We start from the raw sequence: 19,604 nt of genomic DNA, 5'->3' as shown, positions 1-19,604 counted from the left end.
GGGTTTACAATGTGCCTGCTGCCCAGCCCTCTGAACTGGGAACCAGTCAATGATCTTTTATGTCACTCGTGCAGATCATGGTCATTACATAGAAGATCGATCCCATTCGTTGTCTCTCAGTTCTAACCAGCGTATGACAGCCAGAGCACGGAGCTCATGGCACGTGCTCTTGCCTAGTGCTGCACTCCGCAGCATTCCCACCTTCATGAATTCAAGTTCGTGACAACAGAACAGGAAAAATGCTCCAGTCAAGGGAATGAGTGAGGACTCTGCTCCTCTAGGGTTTACACCCATTTCTGCTACAAACTGCTTGCCAGTCACTCTTTGTGCTCGATTTCCACTTGTATATTTGGAACAATTCTCTCTCCTTTGCCTGTCATGTTTATTTTTAGTTGTTGTTTTCTGGACCTGTGTTTTATTGCTTTGTTTACGGGTTTGCTCAATGCACTGCAGCTTTGGTCGAGTACTGTAGACATTATTACACAATTAATAGACAGTCAAATGCCAAAGAAATCCATAGGCTACAAAACTGAATTTTAACATCCAGGATTTCTCTCTAAACTGTTTAAACTATACTTACCTCAACATATTGATCTATCAAAATGAAAAAGGAAAATACCATAAAGCAATCATAGCTAGAAATTATACTTAAATTGAACTGAAGCCCACTGAACACAAAATTTACTGTGACTATTACATGAGGTTCTCGACACTTGTGAGAGATATTTGTTTCATTACGCACAATTCCATCATCTTAACACGTCTGTGTTGGAGTGGTATTGCTCTTTTAAAATGCTTCTTCTAAATAAGGGACTGGGACAAACCATTTTATAATCAGTAATGTTCTACATGTGTACACCATGTCACGGGTGAATAGGGCATAACGCCCAGCCATATGGTGTACTTAAGAGCCAACTCATCTACATAGGCTGTTACCAGGCAACATGCTGGACTTCAGTCTGAGCTTGGTTAAAAGATGACCTCTTAGCCCTAGAAATTGATTGATATTCATTGTGCTGGTTAGGTTATGATCACAAGGGAAAATAATAAAACCAATTATGCACATTGAGATTTGGCAGCACTAAACCTTCCCCAAATTCCTAACGAGTATTTTCTTCTTACTTGTCATATAGCCCAAATCTCGGCTTCAGCTTGTTGAAGGAAGATGAATATCTTTTCCTTTAACTACACTTACAGAAACTAAAGCACTATATGCACAGTCAAATCAATGTTAGCTTCCTAAAAACATGCCAGTAATTATGCCGGGGACCGCTGTCTCCCATGGGTTAGAAACCCCAACCTCATTCTTGCAATTTTTTCCAGAATTTTTCTAACAGAAGCTGTTCAATTGCATCAAATTCTGCTAAGAGCTATAAGGTTATTCTGTGACAGAAAATACTGTTCATGACAGAGGAGAAGCAAAAAGCAACAAGCATGCTGAGCACTATAGAATTCATTTGAATCTGTCCTCAAGATGAACAGGATTTTTTTTTTTTGTCCAGTAAGTCAAACAGTCTTTTGGAAATAATGAAATCCTTTTTTCAAAGACATTAAGAGGATGATTGTGTTCAGTGTAGGAGAATAAATGTAAAATTCTTCTTATTTCCAACAAGGACTGTATGTCTCATTTTTTTCTATAACACCAACCTTTGTGTGTTGGGGCAGAACTGGACTACTAATATTAACACATTTGAAGAAAAGAATTAATCTAGTATCTTATTATGTCAATACACATGTGCGACTACTTTCTATACATAAAACAAAGAAAAGTACAGGTATAAATGTATATAAAATGTAAACATCTTCAGTTGGCCCAATATAGAACAAGCCATACTTATTACCCAATCCAAAGTGTTAGAGCATCACAGTTTCCTTTAAGCAGAGGATTACTGAAAACCTGAGAAGTACCAAATACACACCTACCAAGAATCATACACGCAGCTTTTTCTGATACTTCTGTATTCATCAGAGTAACTACAGAAAGTGATATCCTGATTAAAAAGTGCCTAATCAATATGGTCTCTAAGAATGTGTTAAAACTAAAAACTTTACAAGAAAAAATAAATTTCAGGAATGAAAGAGCAGCAAATAGTTTGGATGTGAAAGTCTCTTCTCAAGGAAGGAAAGAAGTGAAAAATGAATCAGCACAAATACTTTTTCACATCCTTCAAATTTTGGAGCTTAATTCACAGTATTACTCTATTCTGACATTATGGGTACATTTAAAAAGGCAAGCATGATGAATTTATCCATAGCCGTCCTAAGGGAAAAAAAGTGTCTGTGACTAATTTATATATAAAGTAATTTCTTCTTGACAGAATCATCCTAAGGTAAAATAAATATGACAGTGACATAACCCTAACATGTAAAAGGGTCAGAAATGGGGAAGATTATTTTCTAATCATGTCACTAGCAAGTTGTTGTTCACTGAAGACTAATTGTACTTACGGTCTACTAGCCCTGTGAGCCAGCATGCTGTTGTGGATGGCTACAAACTTTTTAGGAAAGCCAGGACAGTGAGGAGGTGATGGCACTGCTCTTTATGCGAGGGAGCAACTGGAATGTATCGACCTCTCCTCTGGGGTGGATGCAGAACAGATCGAGAGTTTACAGGTGAGGATTAAGGGGCAGGCCAACATGGGGGCCACCACTGTGGGTGTTTGCTACAGGCCAACTGACCAGGAAGAGGGAGTCCATTAGCCCATCTACAGACAGCTGGATGCAGCCTCAGGACCACAGGCCCTGGTTCTCATGGGGGACGTCAACAACCCTGACACCTGCTGGAAAGGCAACACAGCTGGGCACAGCCAGGCCAGGAGCTCCTGCAGAGCCCTGATAACTTTTTGATGCAGGTGGTGGAGGAGCCAGCGAGGTGAGGTGTGATGCTGGACCTTCTACTCACAAACACAGAAAGACTGGCTGGGGATATGAAGACTGGGGCAGCTTTGGCTGCAGTGACCATGAGATGTCAGGATCCTTTGGGGAGGAGGCAGGTCACTAAGTAGGACTGCAATCCTGGCCTTCAGGAGAGCTAACTTTGGCCTCTTCAAGGACCTGCTTGGAGGAATCCCATGGTTTAGGGCTCTGGAAGGTAGGGGGGTCCAAGAGAGCTGGCTGATATTCAAGCAATACTTCCTCCAAGCTCAAGAGAGGTGCATCCTCATGAGTAAGAAATCAAGCAAAGGGGGCAGGAGACCTGTATGGATGACAAAGGAGCTTCTCACAAACGGGAGGAATAAGTTTATGGGATGTGGAAAAAGGGACAGGCCACTTTGGAGGAATATAGGAGTGTTGTCAGAGCATGCAGGGAGGCAACAAAGGTGGCTAAGGTCTGTTTGGAATTAAATCTGGAGAGGGAGGTCAAGGACAACAAGAAGAGCTTCTTCAAGTACATCAGTAAGAAAAGGATGAATAGGGGAATGTGGGCCCGCTGCTGGCGGAATGGCAGAGCTCAGAGGGCTGTGATCAGCGGCGCAGCGGCGCAGGTTTGGCTGGAGGCTGTAGCTCGCAGTGTTCCCCAAGGGTCAGTGCTGGGTCCAGTCCTACTCCAATTTATTCATCACTGACCTGGGTGAAGGGACTGAGCGCACCCTCAGCAAGGTTGCTGATGACACAAAACTGGGAGGAGTGGCTGATACACCGGGAGGTTGCACTGCCACTCACTGAGACCTACACAGGCTGGAGAGTTGTGGGGAGAAGAACCTCATGAAGTTCAATGAAGACAAGTATGAGATGCTGCAACTAGGGAGGAACAACCCCACAAACCAGTACAGACTGGGGATTGACCTGATGGAAGAAAGACCTGGGAGTTCTTGTGGACAGTGAGCTGCCCATGAGCCAGCAGTGTGTCCTGGTGGCCAAGAAGGCCAGTGGTGTCCTGGGGTGCATGAGGAGGAGCGTGGCCAGCAGGTGGAGGGAAGTCATCCTCCCCCTCTGCTCTGCCCTGGTGAGGTCACATCTGGAGTGCTGTGCCCAGTGGTGAGCTCCCCAGGTCATGACACACAGGGAGCTACTGGAGAGGGGCCAGCGGAGGGCTACAAAGATGGTGCGGGAACTGGAGCATCTCCCTTGTGAGGAAAGGCTGAGGGAGCTGAGCCTGTTCACCTGGAGAAGGGAAGGCTGAGGGGACCTTCCCAATGCCCACAAACACCTTAAGGGCGAGTGCCAAGGGGATGGGGCCAGGCTCTTCAGCGGTGCTCCACGGCGGGACAAGGGGCAATGGGCACAAACCCCAACACGGGCAGTTCCATCTCAATATGAAGAAAAACTTCTTTCCTTTGAGGGTGACAGAGCCCTGGCACGGGCTGCCCAGAGAGGCTGTGGAGTCTCCTCTGGAGACATTCAAACCTGCCTGGACACGACTCTGCAACCTGCTCTAGGTGACCCCGCTTCAGCGGGGGGTTGGACTAGATCTCCAGAGGTCCCTTCCAACCCTGAGCAGTCTGTTATCCTGTGATCAGCATGGCCAGCTGTGAAGTCCAAATTATTTCTTCATTCGTTGTGACAGCACAACAGAGATTTCAGACAAATTCCAAGGAAAGTACAATAAACAAACAACAACAAAAATCAGCGCACTTACTGAAAGAAGGCTCCGATCATGAAAACAATAGGCACCACTTGCATGGGGCTTCTGTGTAGTTTCCTAAGAAAAGAAAAACACATTCTTACTGTAAATGAGAGACTCAAAGGAGACTGTATTTGTGCCCTGCACCCATGGACAGCTGAAGGTAGGCTTTAAGACTCAAAGTGTTGTAATAAAATATAAAATTGATAATGCATTATTTGGGCTTTCACAAGAAGGTTTGCATACATAATTGGGTCATAATTACATTTTTATTGTAGTACAAAGCTGAGCAGCAAAATCTGCTTATTGATTCACAAATACCAACAAAGATTTATTGTTTATTAATCAATTGTTCAATAGACAGTAAAAATTTCCAGGCGGTTTGCAACTTATTTGAATCCTAAATCCTAGGTTTGCATTATGAACTTAAGTAAAATAGACATGCAATTACTATGCCATAGTTTAAAATTTTCCCCAGTATAGATTTCTGTTTCGATAGAAACACACAACCATGATTTACTTTTTGTGTATTTTTCGATTGAAAACTTCAAGCAATTTTTCAGAAGAAAAATGATCATAAAATGCATAAACAAAAGTGGTCATCTAAAATATATTACACATGCACACAGCTGGCAATTAGAATAGGGTAACATTCTATTCCAGTCCACTTTTTCTTATTGGTGAGCAGCTTTGTGAAATGTAATATTTTACTGAGTTATTAATTGAATTTTCGAAGTTAAAGTAAGTTCAGCCATGTTTTTCATAACAGATTCTCCCAATACGCATTTTTCATTTCCATGTGCACGTAGTAGTATATACTCTCTGATACCAAATACTCTTCAAAGAAAACACATAGCTAGGTATATGTATTACCAAAGCATTCTCTAGATAAATTTAATATACTTTTTGTCCACTTAGATAAAATTCCAAACAGTAAATATACTGAATATTTGTTCACAAAGGATGTTATTCCTCATATGTGACTTCATTTTAAACAAAACAAATAAACAAAAAATTACTGATTCATAAATCGTAGTGGCTGTCTCTAATGCAGTTGACGGTAAATAACAAGAACTACCAGTATCGGAAAGGTACAGGTTCTACAAGCATGTCAGGTAATACTGCAACTATGGTAATACTGCAACTACCTCACATTTAAAAAAAACCAACCAAATACAAAACCAAAAAAAAAAAAAAACAAACCCACCACCAAAAAACCCCACCTATCTCACATAAAAAAAGCCCTGACAGGTTCAGAATCTGAAAAAGTAATAATCAGCAACAGAAAACACTTGCATTTTGGTCATCTTAGAGCAGGGACCATCACTAGGAAAGCATCTATCAAAGTATGATCCAATTTCACAACTGAAGCTCCTAGCAGTAACTGCAACTGTCTTACTGCCAAAACTCCGCACGTTCATCATTTTCTGAGCTGAAGACACAAATTGCTTCCTACTTATGAACTATAATGGACCATATACATGCAAAAATACTACAGAAAATGCAGTTCGCATAGGAAGGCTACATATGCACATAAACTAGAAGTTAGAACTACTGCATCTTCTCCTTTCTGGGTAGTGTTTCTTTGTGTGAGATCAAAGATATCTCTGAGCACAACAGAAAGGTGAAATAATGGTATCAAGAGTTCCTTAAAAATCTCTAAGGAGAAGTATTTTTTAAGTAATTAGCGTACATTTTCAAATATTATGTCTGATTTAGGACCATCTTGTCATGCCACAGTGAAACTTACTTATGGTCAACAAAACTGAATTGAATAATTGAAATAATAATTGAAATAATTGAATAATTGAAAACTGAGTCTCTCAGGTTTTCTCCATCAGGGGTACTTGTGTTTCACAATTTGAAATCCTTGTGATTTTTGAAATACAAACTCTCAATTTTAGACTTCCTAGTGATTAAAATTCTATCCCATTATGGTTACAATATGTTAATTTTCCTTTTCTGAAAGACTTGTATCTGACCACCCAATCCTGGCAGACTTTCTGTTTGGCATCATGTTACTAATCATTAATTTCAGAAACATTATACTCCCAACCGTTACTGCTAGTGTTCCTTAGTTATCCGGCAGTTTCAAACTCTAGTGACTGAAGAAACTCAGAATACACACAGAAATAAGATGTACAGAATTTTAAGAATATATGCAACTCCAGGAAGAAGCAAGAGTATACTGTCATACATCATTTACAAAGTGCTGTCGCATTAAATGAGAGCAAAAACATGAGAAACTGTAAAAATAGTTACCTCTAAAACAATTAACTTGGCTATAATATTTAACCAGTGAGCAATTACTCATTTTGCCTAATTTTACAGTACTGTTTCATCCCTCTACTAATTTCCTCCACATCGAAATATTAAAGTTTCATGCTCTACTGACTGCAGAAATTTGTTCAAATGTTTAGCGATCTGAATATGACAAGCAAAGAAAGATTTTCCTCAAAGCAAACGGTCCAACAGCACCTGCTAAAATGACAGCGGGACTCCACGCGCAGTCCTGCACCCATCCCACCACCGATGGTACTTTCTTACCATATAGCTGGCCAAAAGGAAGAGCGGTATGGTATGTTCACAAACTTTACAAAAGTTTGTAAAGGTTTCTCCCCAGTGAAAGGAATATCCAGCCACGTACCCGTTTGCCTGCAGCGGCGTAGGCCACCTAAGGGAAGCTCCTGGCGCAGTGCACCCACAGGCTTTGCAAACCACGTGGACCTGACCAAGTTCCGTTACCTATCACAGAGCACATCGCTGGATTTCCAGGTCTCGTGTAGACCACTTTGCAAAAACGAAATACATTATGAAGTAGATTTTATTTGTTATCTACTCAGGCAATATCTAAACAACAAGCAAGATTTTCCAGTCATATTCACATGATAATATGAAGCAACTTGCAGCAGAAGGAAATACAGTTGAAAAATGTTAATATTTTTTGTGGAAAAAACCCTAGACTCTGATAAAATCCTATTTACAAGCCTCAAGATAACCTAGTTGACTACGGACTTTGACATTATACCTTATTATTCTTTGTACTGAGATGAAATGTCATTAAGACTGTCCACACAGCTAAAAGCAGCCTTGTGGAGGAACACAAGATATGCATTTTTAACAGTAAATTTTCATTTCTATAACTGTCATATATCTTATGACATGAAGAAGGCTCTTGTTTTGCATTCCTATCACACAGAAATGAATATACAATTAGCGACATTTTGCTTGCATCTGGTATTACAAGATTTGTGTGTGACAGGCATATTCAAGAACAACAACAGCCTTCTCCAGACCCACCGCAGCGCTCCCGCCCTGCAGCGCCCAGGCTTGCTTCCCTGAGAAAGGGAACACCTGGGAGTCAGCTAGAAGTTGTCCCACTAAGTGTGTTATGTGGAAGCCTGGCAAAGAAGATGATGCTTTAAGATTCACCTTCAAATGGCAAAGTTGTGTTTTCAGGCGTGTAGACGAAGTACTGAGAATACTCTGGTCTTGCCTCCCTCAGAGCAGTCAGCTCAGGCAGCCCAAACAGGCTCATTGGGAAAGATAGCCCTTACCATCCCTGGGCGTTCCAAGAGTACCATTTTTTCCATAGAAGCAGGTCCCTTAAACATTATATTACAATTAAAACAAACAGAGAAACCCCAAAGCAGTAATAAAAATTAGTAGTAATACATATACACAATTACTAAGCCTGACATAACGCCTACTGTTTCACACCTTTATCAAAAGCCTACATAAAAATTGATCTAATCTGGTATTTTTTATTTTAATTCTGTTCTAAAAATGCAATTAAACAATGATATCTGTGCTGCAAGTTACAAGTCATTCCCTTTAGATAACAGCTAAATACAACAAGCAGTGAGTTTTGCCATCATTAGACTTCTAACCATATTACTTCTATTTCGAGGCTTTTTTGTTTGGTCTCAGTTTAATTTCCTGTCAGCCTTACAAGAGATTTCTAATGTTTGGGCTGTAGGATATGCTCTGATTAAAAATAATCTTCCCAATTACTGCCTGGCATGAGTCTACTGCCACATGCACTCTGCCACTGGCTTCTGAATTTCTGTCAGCAGTAATTGTGTCTGTAGCTTCTAACTGTAAATGAAAACCCAGGGGGCATATTTGGGTTCCAGTTTCCTTTGCCTAGCCATATCTTTTAATTTGTACTGTCTGTCAAAGGAGATGTTCGTAGGCACTAAAAGGAGATCCTTAGAACATCAGCTTAAAAAAAGAGGAAAGGAGAAAAAAAGAAATGCAACTGGAATATGATAAGCTATATTTGATATTTATTCTAGCATACTCAACGTTGATGGAGAATCCTGCTGCATTGCTTGGCCTCAGAAGAGGTAGATTGAAACTATTTATCAAGCATTTCTAGCTGCACTTTTTAACCATTACATTTAATCAGAAGTGTTGATCATCACCTTATTATTGCTGAGTTTTTGGAATTTGATCATTCTCATGAATATTTGTCAGAACAGGATTTCTTATCACAATGGAAAAAAAATGTTCTGTTTCTCAGGCTTTGGCCCCTGGCCTAAGCCATACCCTGGGGACACCCATCTCCAGCCCTGGCTGAAGCTTGGAGATGGGTTGTAGGCAACCTGTCTCCTGGGTGGACCCCCTATGCCTCTGCTGCATCTTCTCTCCCATCTGTCTTCTACTCTGGTTTCCTGTGGGGAAATGCCATGGACCTGGCTCTGCCCTCCATGTTTGGACCCAGCAGGGCATGGGGAAGGGCAGGGACTCAGCTCCTGGCGCTCTCCAGGAGCAGCCAGCTGACACCAGGCCCTACCGTGTCTATGTTTGAAATCACAGTGCCTACACCTGGCAGTTGACGCAGTCACCATCACCAGCCTCGTGGTAGGTTTGTGTTAAGGTTCTCATAGATTCCCTTCTCTTAGGAGTGGTGCTGCTGCGATGGAAAGGTGGCCCGGTGCTGCCAGGGAATGGTGTCCATGTGACAAGAGCAGGATGGAAGCAAGATGCCCCGGGTCCATTTTCTAAAGAAAAAGAATCTCAGGAAGAATGACACACTGAGCACAGACTGTACTCTGTGAAGGAGATACAGAAGAAACTCAAGGTGTAGAAAAATATTTGATATAACATCAAGAGTGAAGCTCTGTGCTGAAGGGAAAAAAAAGTACAATGAACTACAACAAAAGTATATAGGATATACGGTATTCACTGCAAAGAATAATATTCAGGAAATATTTGCTATAAAATGAAGAATACTGTAAAGTCCTGTGAAAATAATTTTCTATGAGGTTTGATCTGTCAAAATTAAGTAAATTTTGTATGAAAAGTAAATGGGCATCCGACACATTTGGAATCCAAGGAGTACAGAAAGCATAATTTTGCATGCAAGACACGTGGAGGTTTTCTTCATGATAGGGGGACAAAGACTGAGATACGGTGCATGTGAATAGGGTCTTGTCCAAATGGCATTTGAAACTGAATAGTTGTTCTTGCCACAAGAACGTACTTGAAATATTAAGGCCAAATGTTAGTGTTCTGCATTCTGCTGGTTGATACTCTATTCTGTATGCTTGTATCTGTAAATGGGGGGAGACAGTTGAAAGGTGGGAAGAGAACTGTTTTCAGCTCTGTCCTAGACCTTTGGCAAAGCATTCTGTAATATAACTTCCCTGTTGCCAGGGCTATGCCCTTAGCAAGTATTCTGTGCAATGTGAGGGCAAGAGGCCTTCGGTTAATATGTTGAATTAAGAACTTTAACGTATTAACTGAAACACACAGTTTCTCACCTGTGCCATGGAGACTGTAACAAACACCACATTCCTAACTGCAGTATTATCATTATTATTATTATTATTATTATAGGTAAAAATACTATGGATATGTTAAAATATTGATTATTCTAAAAACATTGTACAAGATGCATAAAAAGTTCTTTTTGCCTCCTCTGAGCCCTACCTCAGAGCAGCACTGTACAGGCTGCAATATGGAACGAGACCGTGATATCCTCAAACTATCTTTGCTTCTATTTCCATATCTCATTTGAGATAAAAGCATCATCTGCAAGGTATATCCCCCTACCCCGAGATGATGGATGAAATTGCCAGAGGATTTAAATAAATACCCACTTTTTTAAAATATAAGATAAGCCACTGAGTTCAAAATGGTTACCCCTGTGACAGAGGTCGTCCAGATGTTTAAATAAATTCAGCATAAAAGCTGTAGTATTAAGTGTAACAGTAAAAATATTACGAAACCAAAAGAAATACTGGGAAAGGACAAACGGACTCACAAGTAAGGTAGGAAATCTGGCACTAGACATGGCTGATATAGCAAATGGCATCAAAACCTCACTACTGACTTCTTCACTGAGTGTTTCATTTCAGATCCATTTTTCAAAATAGGTAGCATTCCATTGCCATTATCAAGATTAATGTCCCAACAATACATGAAGACATCAACTGGACCGTGGGAGAGAAAGTAAAAGAGGAAAAGAAAAAAGGCATTGTGATGTACTTCACTGATTATATTCCTAACAATATTTGAGCTTTCTGGTTCATAATTCAATGCTTGCTCAATAAAGAAATACAAATTTAAATTGTTTCCTGCACCATACTAAAGAGCCCTTTAGGAACAACCTCAGCCTCTGACAAAATTATTATTAAAAAAAGCACAAGTTGATAATCAAAATATCTTACTGTCTAAATGGTTGTGATGCTAAAGATATGATCAGCATTTTCTACAGCTTGTATTTATGCTAAGTGGTGGCTGCCTGGCCTCCACAGGCAACCTCCTTCTGCATAGGAACAGAAGTCAGTTCCTCTTCACACAAATTACTAATGAAATCCTCAATATAGAAATACAATTTTAGAGGGTTTAATCTGGAAAAGTTGTGGTCTTTTAATGTAATTCCCCTCCTTTCCAAGCCTACATATGACAGATTCAGTCCTGCCTTAGTGGTTTTTAGTGGGTTTGACTTCTTTACTTCAAATCAGGTTTAAAAAGCTCAGGAAAAAAACAAAACAAAACACACACACACATACACACACTCCAAAAAAAAAACAAACCACACCAACCCCCCCCCCCCCAACAACAACAACAACAAAGCCAAACAAAACCTGGTCAAATTGTATTTTTACAGTGCTATGCACCAGATCTGCCTTACATCAGCTATCGTGACTGTGTGCATACATAGCCAACGAGTAAAGTCTTCAGTGTTCTCAAGCTTTCAAGAGAAGTCATCAATGGGTCAGCACTCTGCAGACCACCAAGCCTCTCCTCATAATAGAGTAGTACCACTGTCATTACAAACACCACTAATTGCTGTCAAAATATTTTTTTGTAATCATGACCACGGTTTTATCAAGACCTAATATCATTTATCTCTCAGGCTTTTTTGGAACACCTGTTAGTCTCTTTTCATGCTACTACAATGTCAAAATGTGCCATCTTCACCTGCGGTAGTACTGCCCAAACTGCCCAAAGTACAGGCTGAGCAGTACCATGAGAAGTATGAGGTTATTGCACACAGCAGCCTTCCAGAACTCACACCTCAAAATGGGAAAAAGTCTGTAATACTGACAGTGACATTCAATGATCCTTTCAATTATAAGCATATATATATATTACTTTTTTTTTAACCATGCATCATCTGGACAGACAACACACAGATGGATGCAGTAAAAGCAGAATGATGAGAATTATGTTTATGTGGCTACCTAAAAGCATTCTTGACAATATGAGCCTGCTACACCAAAAATACAGCCACACGCTTCTTTATTCCTGATGCATAAAACACCTAGAGCTAAAAACTAACTCTGTATGAAAGAAGAATAAAAAATAAACTTTGGAAATTATTCAGGATTAAGGAGAAGAGTTACATACACTGAACAAGTAATACAAATTGGTTTGTTTCTTTGAAAATATTTTCAAAAGCAGTTCCAAAAAAACCAAACCCAACCAAACAAAATACTGAATCAACCCTCTATATATTGACTGTTTTATTAGTGTAAGTTCTTGAAAAAGATCCCTTAAAAAAAAAAAAAAAAAAAGGATCTTTCAAAACTTTGGCTGGAAAGGCAGCTTGCTACAAATGCATGAGCCTACTGCTCTGGGAACACCAGCTCCCCAGTCTGGGCAGGAAAGTGGCAAAGTCCCAGGCACCAAGTTTCTCTCTTACTACAGTCATCATGCCTACTACTTACGCAAATGACAGGTTTAAAACTTTTCTTCAGAATTGTTTCTTTTTTTCCTCACTTTTCTGCAGCAAAGACTGTTCTACCAAAGCTCTTGAGCAGAAAGAACAATTCCACGAACATCAGCAGCATTACTCATATGCTTAACCATGGTAATATGCTCATACGCCTGCCAGAGTGAAAGAGCATTTATCACAAATTCAAGTGACCAAGGCATTCAAAGAAGATGCTGAAATAACCAAGTAATTTGAAAAAGGCTTAACTGTTATTAAGTGCAACTGTAGAGGAGTCTTTCTATCAATTCCAATGGTGAGCTTTTAGCACTGAACACCCTGATACTGACAAAGACTAAAAAGCAGGAACATTATAGTTTCAGAATAGGGAGTTTACATTTTGCATTTTTAAACTAATGGTTCTCTCATCTATCATAGGTCAAGAAATGAATCATGCCTGCATAAGCAATGCAGTTTTGAAAGAAATTTCAGATATAGAGGGAAAAGAATAGTAAATTTGCCCATTTTTTTGTAATTTTTTAATGAAAATTTTGACATTGCTTATGCACTTTAGTTGCTAATAAATATAACCTGAAATCAATGCCCAGAACAAGGGAAAATTAAGCTGCCAAAAGGAAAAAAGAAAACACAAAAAGCCGTGTATCCATAGCTTTGTGATTTATGACATGATTATTCTTACCAAAACAGCTCAGCTCTGGTCTGCATCTATCACCGCGATCAGGAAACTGCAGCACATCAGGAGAGATGCAGTAGCGTGCAGTAGTTATGAGCCCTAACAGAAAACCTGTAGTTAGAGGGTACAGCACATTTCACCGACTGAAACGTGCTTCTTGTGGACAAAAAAAGTCTAATTTGGGTAGGCACTCCAAATCTTCTGATCCAAAGAAAGTTTTATCCCTGCAGAAAACACAAGCATCCTTTGACACACTGGATGGAGCGGGGGTGGGAAGGGTTAGCAGATAGTCACCAGTCTTCAGAAAACTGCCTTTGTAAGGTTCCAGCCTTTAGAAAGGGTCCAGCCTTCCCACCAGATGTCACATAAACCATGCTGAATCCCAGACAGTTCGTGGGACCCGTCACAGACCTATTTCTATAGAGAAGGCAAAGTTGTATTTACCTTTGCACATGAGGTATCTTTACAGATTTCATCAAAAATATTCTTACTGTTTATGAAGAAATAAGATTTCAGTATGAAAGAGAAGCAAACAGTAAAATAACACAAGTATTCCATGTTTGTAGATTTACCTCTGCTAGGTATAATAACTACAACTGATTTTAAATGAAGTTAGTGTTTATTTTACATCAAACAGGAGAACCTTGGGCTGGGTCTCTTTTCAAATGAATTAGTTGTTGTTGTTTCCAGCTGAGTATAACTGATTATGATTACAAAATATAACGTCATGGTCCAGAGAAAGTCCATGCACATTCCACCTCTGATCAGAAGCAAGCAGGAAGCACGGCTGTGACAAGGAAAAGCAGGAGATTCCCCCAAGTGCAGCACACCCTACAAACACTGCTGCCTGTGCTAATAAAATTTTACTTTTCATGGTAGGAAAAAGGACCAAAAAGCATAAGTGATGAAACCCGTAGCCCAGGCACCCAGAATACAGCTCTAAAGAACCATTTGTCCCACATTTCCAATTTGTAAACAACAACAAAAAGTTGTGTTTTTTTAGCTACAGTTCTTTCTAGGTGTGATACATCCAAGCAGATAAAGAACCGGGTTTGTAAGCATCACTCCCTTTCCTCCACATTTCTGAATGACCAGCTCCACACATCGTTTTCTTCATCTGTACCCTTCCCTGTGTACTATGAAAATCACAAACCGCAGGTAATGGTACCTTCTCCATCACTCACAGCATCAGGAGCCTCACACCAGTAAGCTGACACACGTGAAATAAGACCACTTATCAATGAAGACAGAGGTCAAAGGCGTCGAAGGTTAGAACAGGAACCTGCTGGCTGCTGCAAATCTCTCACCAGTGCATTTGAGCCTGACACTTAATATTCAAACTGGATTGCAAGCTATGTACTCAAGGATAAAGCTCAGTAATAATAAAGATTCACAGCCTGACAGGCTCAGCATACAAATTCCCTATGCAGAGCTCATTCTGAATATCTTTTAATCTAAAAAGGAATCAGGATTTTTTCTGTTTTTGAACAAACAACAGCACTTCCCATTTAGTGAGGGAAACAAGGAATGAGAAAATAAATTTTTATTCTATATTTAGATATTGGTAAAGAAGTATGCATATTTTATTACAACATAGGTACATTGTGTATGCAGCCTTTGCCTTGCTAATCAGACAAAGAAATACATGAAATAAGACATACATTTTGTTTTTGCAGGGCCAAATCCTTTGAGCCAGAAATCCACTACTTTAACCTATTTAAGAATGTGCCGAAATTTCAGATAATTTATGGTATGTACTTAGCATGTCAGCTGTGAAAGCTAAAAGTCACTGGATAGAATCTAAAACCCTAAATACATTACTCAAACGTGCCTAACCAGTGGTCTAGCCAATCTAATATTAGGTCACCAAAAAGTGGCAGTGGCCAGTATTCTTTCATAAACTCCAGACTGTTTTGATTTTCTGCCTATCATATAGAGCAAGCTTCTAGCTTCTTGGTGGTATTTACACTTTCTTTTAATTTTTTATCTCTCAGTCTTACTCATCTTTTATTTTATCCGACATTGCTTAGTTCACAGTAAAATACTCATTATTTTTTTTACAGTGACACTGTAAAGTCACGGCCCATTTATTTTTTCCCTTTCAATGTTGAATTTACATTACAACAACCTTGTTCCGCCCCCTCCCTTCCCCCCCCTTTTTTTTCCCGAATGTTTATAAATGTAGGAGGCAGTTTAAAATTAATTAGATTATAGTTAGATGTCTAACAGTATATAAACTGAAATAGTTACTAAACATTAGCTTCACTTAGAATCTTTTGCTTATTTTGTATTTTGCTTTGAACATCTACATTTTTATTACTAAAGGTACCCCTTTCTTTCAAAATCACATTGCATCCAGCTTAACTACATCTCACTACATCACCTTGTTAGTCATACTTTGAATCATTCCATTTCATTGCCTTTCATATTTAAATTATTCCATTTCTTTTCCTACTCCCCGTATTACTTCTGAAAATGACAAGTCTCACGTCGTGCAACAATTCTTTATACTGCAGCCTCACGTAACTCCCATTATTGACACTTTATCGTTTTCCCTGTATATTTGCAAGTTTTCCCTAAGAACTACCTTCCAAAACAATTCCAAATTTACACATTTAATCCCATCTCTTTGTTTCATTTACATCCTGTACTCACCAAGACAGCCAGCACTACAAGAACTCAAATTATATTTGTTGCATCAATAAAATACGGGTGTGCTGCTGTACCTGCCCTGAACTGTACAGGGATTCCGCTGGGAAGTCTGCCTCCATCCACCTGCCCACGCGGTTCAGGATCAGAAGGTTTGCTGGAGCCGAGATATAAATGATCATGGCAGAGTGGAATCTGGCTCATGCCATATGTAGTTACAATGAAAATGTTGCTATTTTCAGTATGGGGAAGGAATAAGGACATATCCTGAATCTCACAATCTGAGACACAAATATGAATATTACAGCATTAAGTACTATTCATTCCTACTCTCTCCTTGGCCAAAGCTACATTTCTCAGGAATTTCACTCTAAATCAGCACTCACTTCTCAAACTAAACACATAAATGACTTCTGGACTCCCATAAAAAAATAAATTATCTTCTTCACACATTTCTTGACTGAATCTTAGAAAAAGATCATCTCCAATGCCAAGCAACAGATCAGTGTCTTTAGTGCAGATACGAAAGTGCAGTAATGTGAGCTCAAACCAAGGATAAAGTTGTTAAAACAATTCTAAAAATGCATGCTTCTCAAAACTCCCCTCCACGTGGCTTCTGAACAAGAGCCTCTGAAAAATCCTTGTTGCCAATATCATTGCTGGTTTAATGCTCTCGCCAGTACTAGTAACTTTTAGAAGACAGAATCTTCTCAAAACTAATTTAAACTGGAAAGCCGCTCTGCTGTTCCTTGGCTGCTGGACCTAAGAGCAATTAACCCAGTGGTTCTGGGAACGTGCCCTTGCTCCAGTCGCTGACCCTCTCCTGCGGGAATGGGGAGGAGGAACAGGAGCCTGCCTGACGGCCATGGCACTGCTGCTCTGCACTGTGTCTGCCACAGCTTCCCACTGAGTTCCCAAGTGCCCAATAGTATCTGCCAATTAAAATGGTTAAATTATTATCTCTAATTTATAACTCATCAAAAATTACACTCTGAAGATTTAATTCCAAAAGCTGTCACCTATGCTAAAAGGAGCAAACCATAGCCTTCTGTGGAAAAAAAGAAACAAACAATTCCGCCTGGATGCAGTGCAGTGTCGTCTTCTTTTAAAGGGGTTAAGAGAAATTGTTAGAAGGACTATGAGATAACTGCCTGCTTAAACAGAATTTTACCAAGTTAAATTAAAAATGGCTCAATATTTTGTTACTGAAACCCATCACCCTGAAAGCTGCAGATACTGGATGCTGTTGGACGTATGGATAATGATTAGTCTAAAGGAATTACGGCAACATTTATATTAAATATATATTTATTTTTTAAAAATTCTCACCTTGTAAAACATTTTGGAAAATATTTTCATTGTATTTTTTTTTAATTTTAAAGCAGGATAAAGATCTAGCCTACCAAACCAAACCATAACTATTTTAGTTTTTCAAAACTATAGTTTGTACAAACAATACTTTATAGCTTGAAACGTGCACAGGAAGGAATGATTGAAATCTCATAGACACAACTTCCAGGGAATTGATATCTTTGTCCTGTTTGAACAGCAAAGCTCTTCTGGGTATCACTTACATCTACCCATCATAATTCAGATACTTGTGAATAATTCAAGATGTTATGCTTTAACTTCTATTAGCAATTCCCTTGAAGAGAAGCAGTAAGTAGACATTTATTATAAGCTATAGCATGAATCCATCTAATTAATATTTTGATATACTTTACCTGTCGTACTGTTTACTCTTGTGATATTAAGTTGGTACTAAATAAATAACACACTTGCAACTTGTTGTCCTCCTTTTCAAAGATGCTTCAATTTATATAATTACTTTACTTGATTTATTGTTCCACCTTTACTCAAGTTACATATTCTGTTAACGTGCTAGCAATGTAATTAGCTGTTTCTTTGTAGGAAACTTAAAAATCAAGTTAGCATATTTATTGCAAAAGGAATACACTGCTTGTACTTTCTTGGAATCAAAATCTCCTTTTAATGGCATGCCAGCAACGTGCTCCATCTTTGCACACTTTCCTTGGCACATCGAAACAAAACAGAAATGATGTGCTATTATTCAAGCATAAGAAAAATAGAAGCACTCCACTAACAAGTGTCAGAGGTGAATAAAGACATACAAAATGATATGAAAACAACTAAAATACGCCCTCATTTTTCAAATTGGAGTTCAGAAGGCCTTTGCCCAAGCGATTATAAGTTATATATTAAGATTTTGAAATGAAAACAAGCAATACTGAAGCAAAACTGATCTCGCATTTTCTTGTTTGCTACTAGTGAATACGTATCTTTGGTTAGAAATATGAAGACTCAACACATTAGCCGGCATTCTTCAAATAAACGTCATTTCTGCAGGTTACAGGATAGCGTACTGATGTCATGTAGAAGAGTTTTGGATGTCTGCTCTCCAGACTTGTAAAGATAACACTTAAGGTAAACGAGGGTGGAGCCACAGGAGGAAATACTAAATCAAATTTCTGAAAACAGAGAGAAAATTAACTTGTTTATACTGTCTCCCCTCATTCATTTTCATTTATGAAGGGTATTAATTTTGACTATTAATTAGAGTGGCATCTGTTTCTCACACACTGGCAGGCTACCAGTGAACATTAGAGCATTAACTGTCAATACAGGTGTGGAATGACTGTAGACTCATTTATGAACTACTCCCCTACCGTACAGACACCAGAGCAACCATTTGTACAGAATTAGCTATCTCAAATACAACTTCACTAAGAACCTATTAAGTGAGGTTTTTCACTATATAGAAGCATTCTGGAAATATTTTCAAAACTTAACATCACTTGGCAGAAAAGACTAGCAATGCTCCAAGATCATAAATGCTGCACATGAAGCAAAACCTCAAAAGCAAGAAATATAACACAAGTTTTAGAAGTTACTATTACATTTTTTTCCATTAGTTACCTGGCTTTAGGAAAGCATAAGGTTACTACATTGTCTAAGAGAAAACTACCATCGTTATATTTAAAACCTGCTGGTTTTCAAAAGTTTAGAACATACAGTAATAAACTGCACAATATTGCTATCCTTGAGTGGATTTTTTTATTAAGTAAAACTGATAAGACTATTTAGAAAGCAATTACTGTTCAATAGTAATATAAAACTATTTTCCCATCAAATGTATAAAAAATGAAAACATATTAAAAATAATTTTGAGACGCAAACTGCACAAGTAATTCAGACCTATTTGGAAAGACAACTATTACCTAAGACAGACAGACAAAAAAGTAACTTCTGTTACAGTCAGCACATATTACATCTTTGTAAGCAAGAGTGGCAAGTTTTAATTGTATTTTCTTATATACCCACTTTAATTCACATTATTTCCTTTGTATAAGAAATGTGAAAGAAAACAAACTATCAGTTGTTTTGCACTTATCAGAAGACATCTGTGCCAACTTTCGCTGAGCATGGGGGGAGTAACTCCTGTGGCCCCAGTGCTTCCAGAGCTACAGGAGAGAAGATTAGAAGCACCCAAAGTGAAACTTGGAAAGTTT

The 19,604-nt window shown here is 39.0% G+C and overlaps 1 protein-coding gene across 21 annotated transcripts in view; it reads right to left on the bottom strand.

Annotated features, from left to right (window-relative positions):
* Positions 1 to 19,604, bottom strand: part of RBFOX1 (RNA binding fox-1 homolog 1) — a 918,315-nt gene that overhangs the window by 759,027 nt on the left and 139,684 nt on the right. For 12 of the 21 annotated variants that reach the window (XM_055709778.1, XM_055709787.1, XM_055709790.1 and 9 more), the window contains exon 2: positions 4,580 to 4,642. In XM_055709778.1, coding sequence (XP_055565753.1) covers positions 4,580 to 4,642 — 63 coding nt within the window. Of the gene's footprint in view, positions 1 to 4,579; positions 4,643 to 19,604 lie in introns of those variants that run through there. The other 9 variants (XM_055709788.1, XM_055709800.1, XM_055709794.1 and 6 more) reach the window with 6 other exon arrangements.

The sequence above is a fragment of the Falco cherrug genome, chromosome 4 (assembly GCF_023634085.1).
Source record: "Falco cherrug isolate bFalChe1 chromosome 4, bFalChe1.pri, whole genome shotgun sequence".
NCBI classification, from domain to species: domain Eukaryota; kingdom Metazoa; phylum Chordata; class Aves; order Falconiformes; family Falconidae; genus Falco; species Falco cherrug.
The sequence above is the reverse complement of the archived record's forward strand: the minus strand, read 5'-3'. Positions and strand labels throughout refer to the sequence as shown.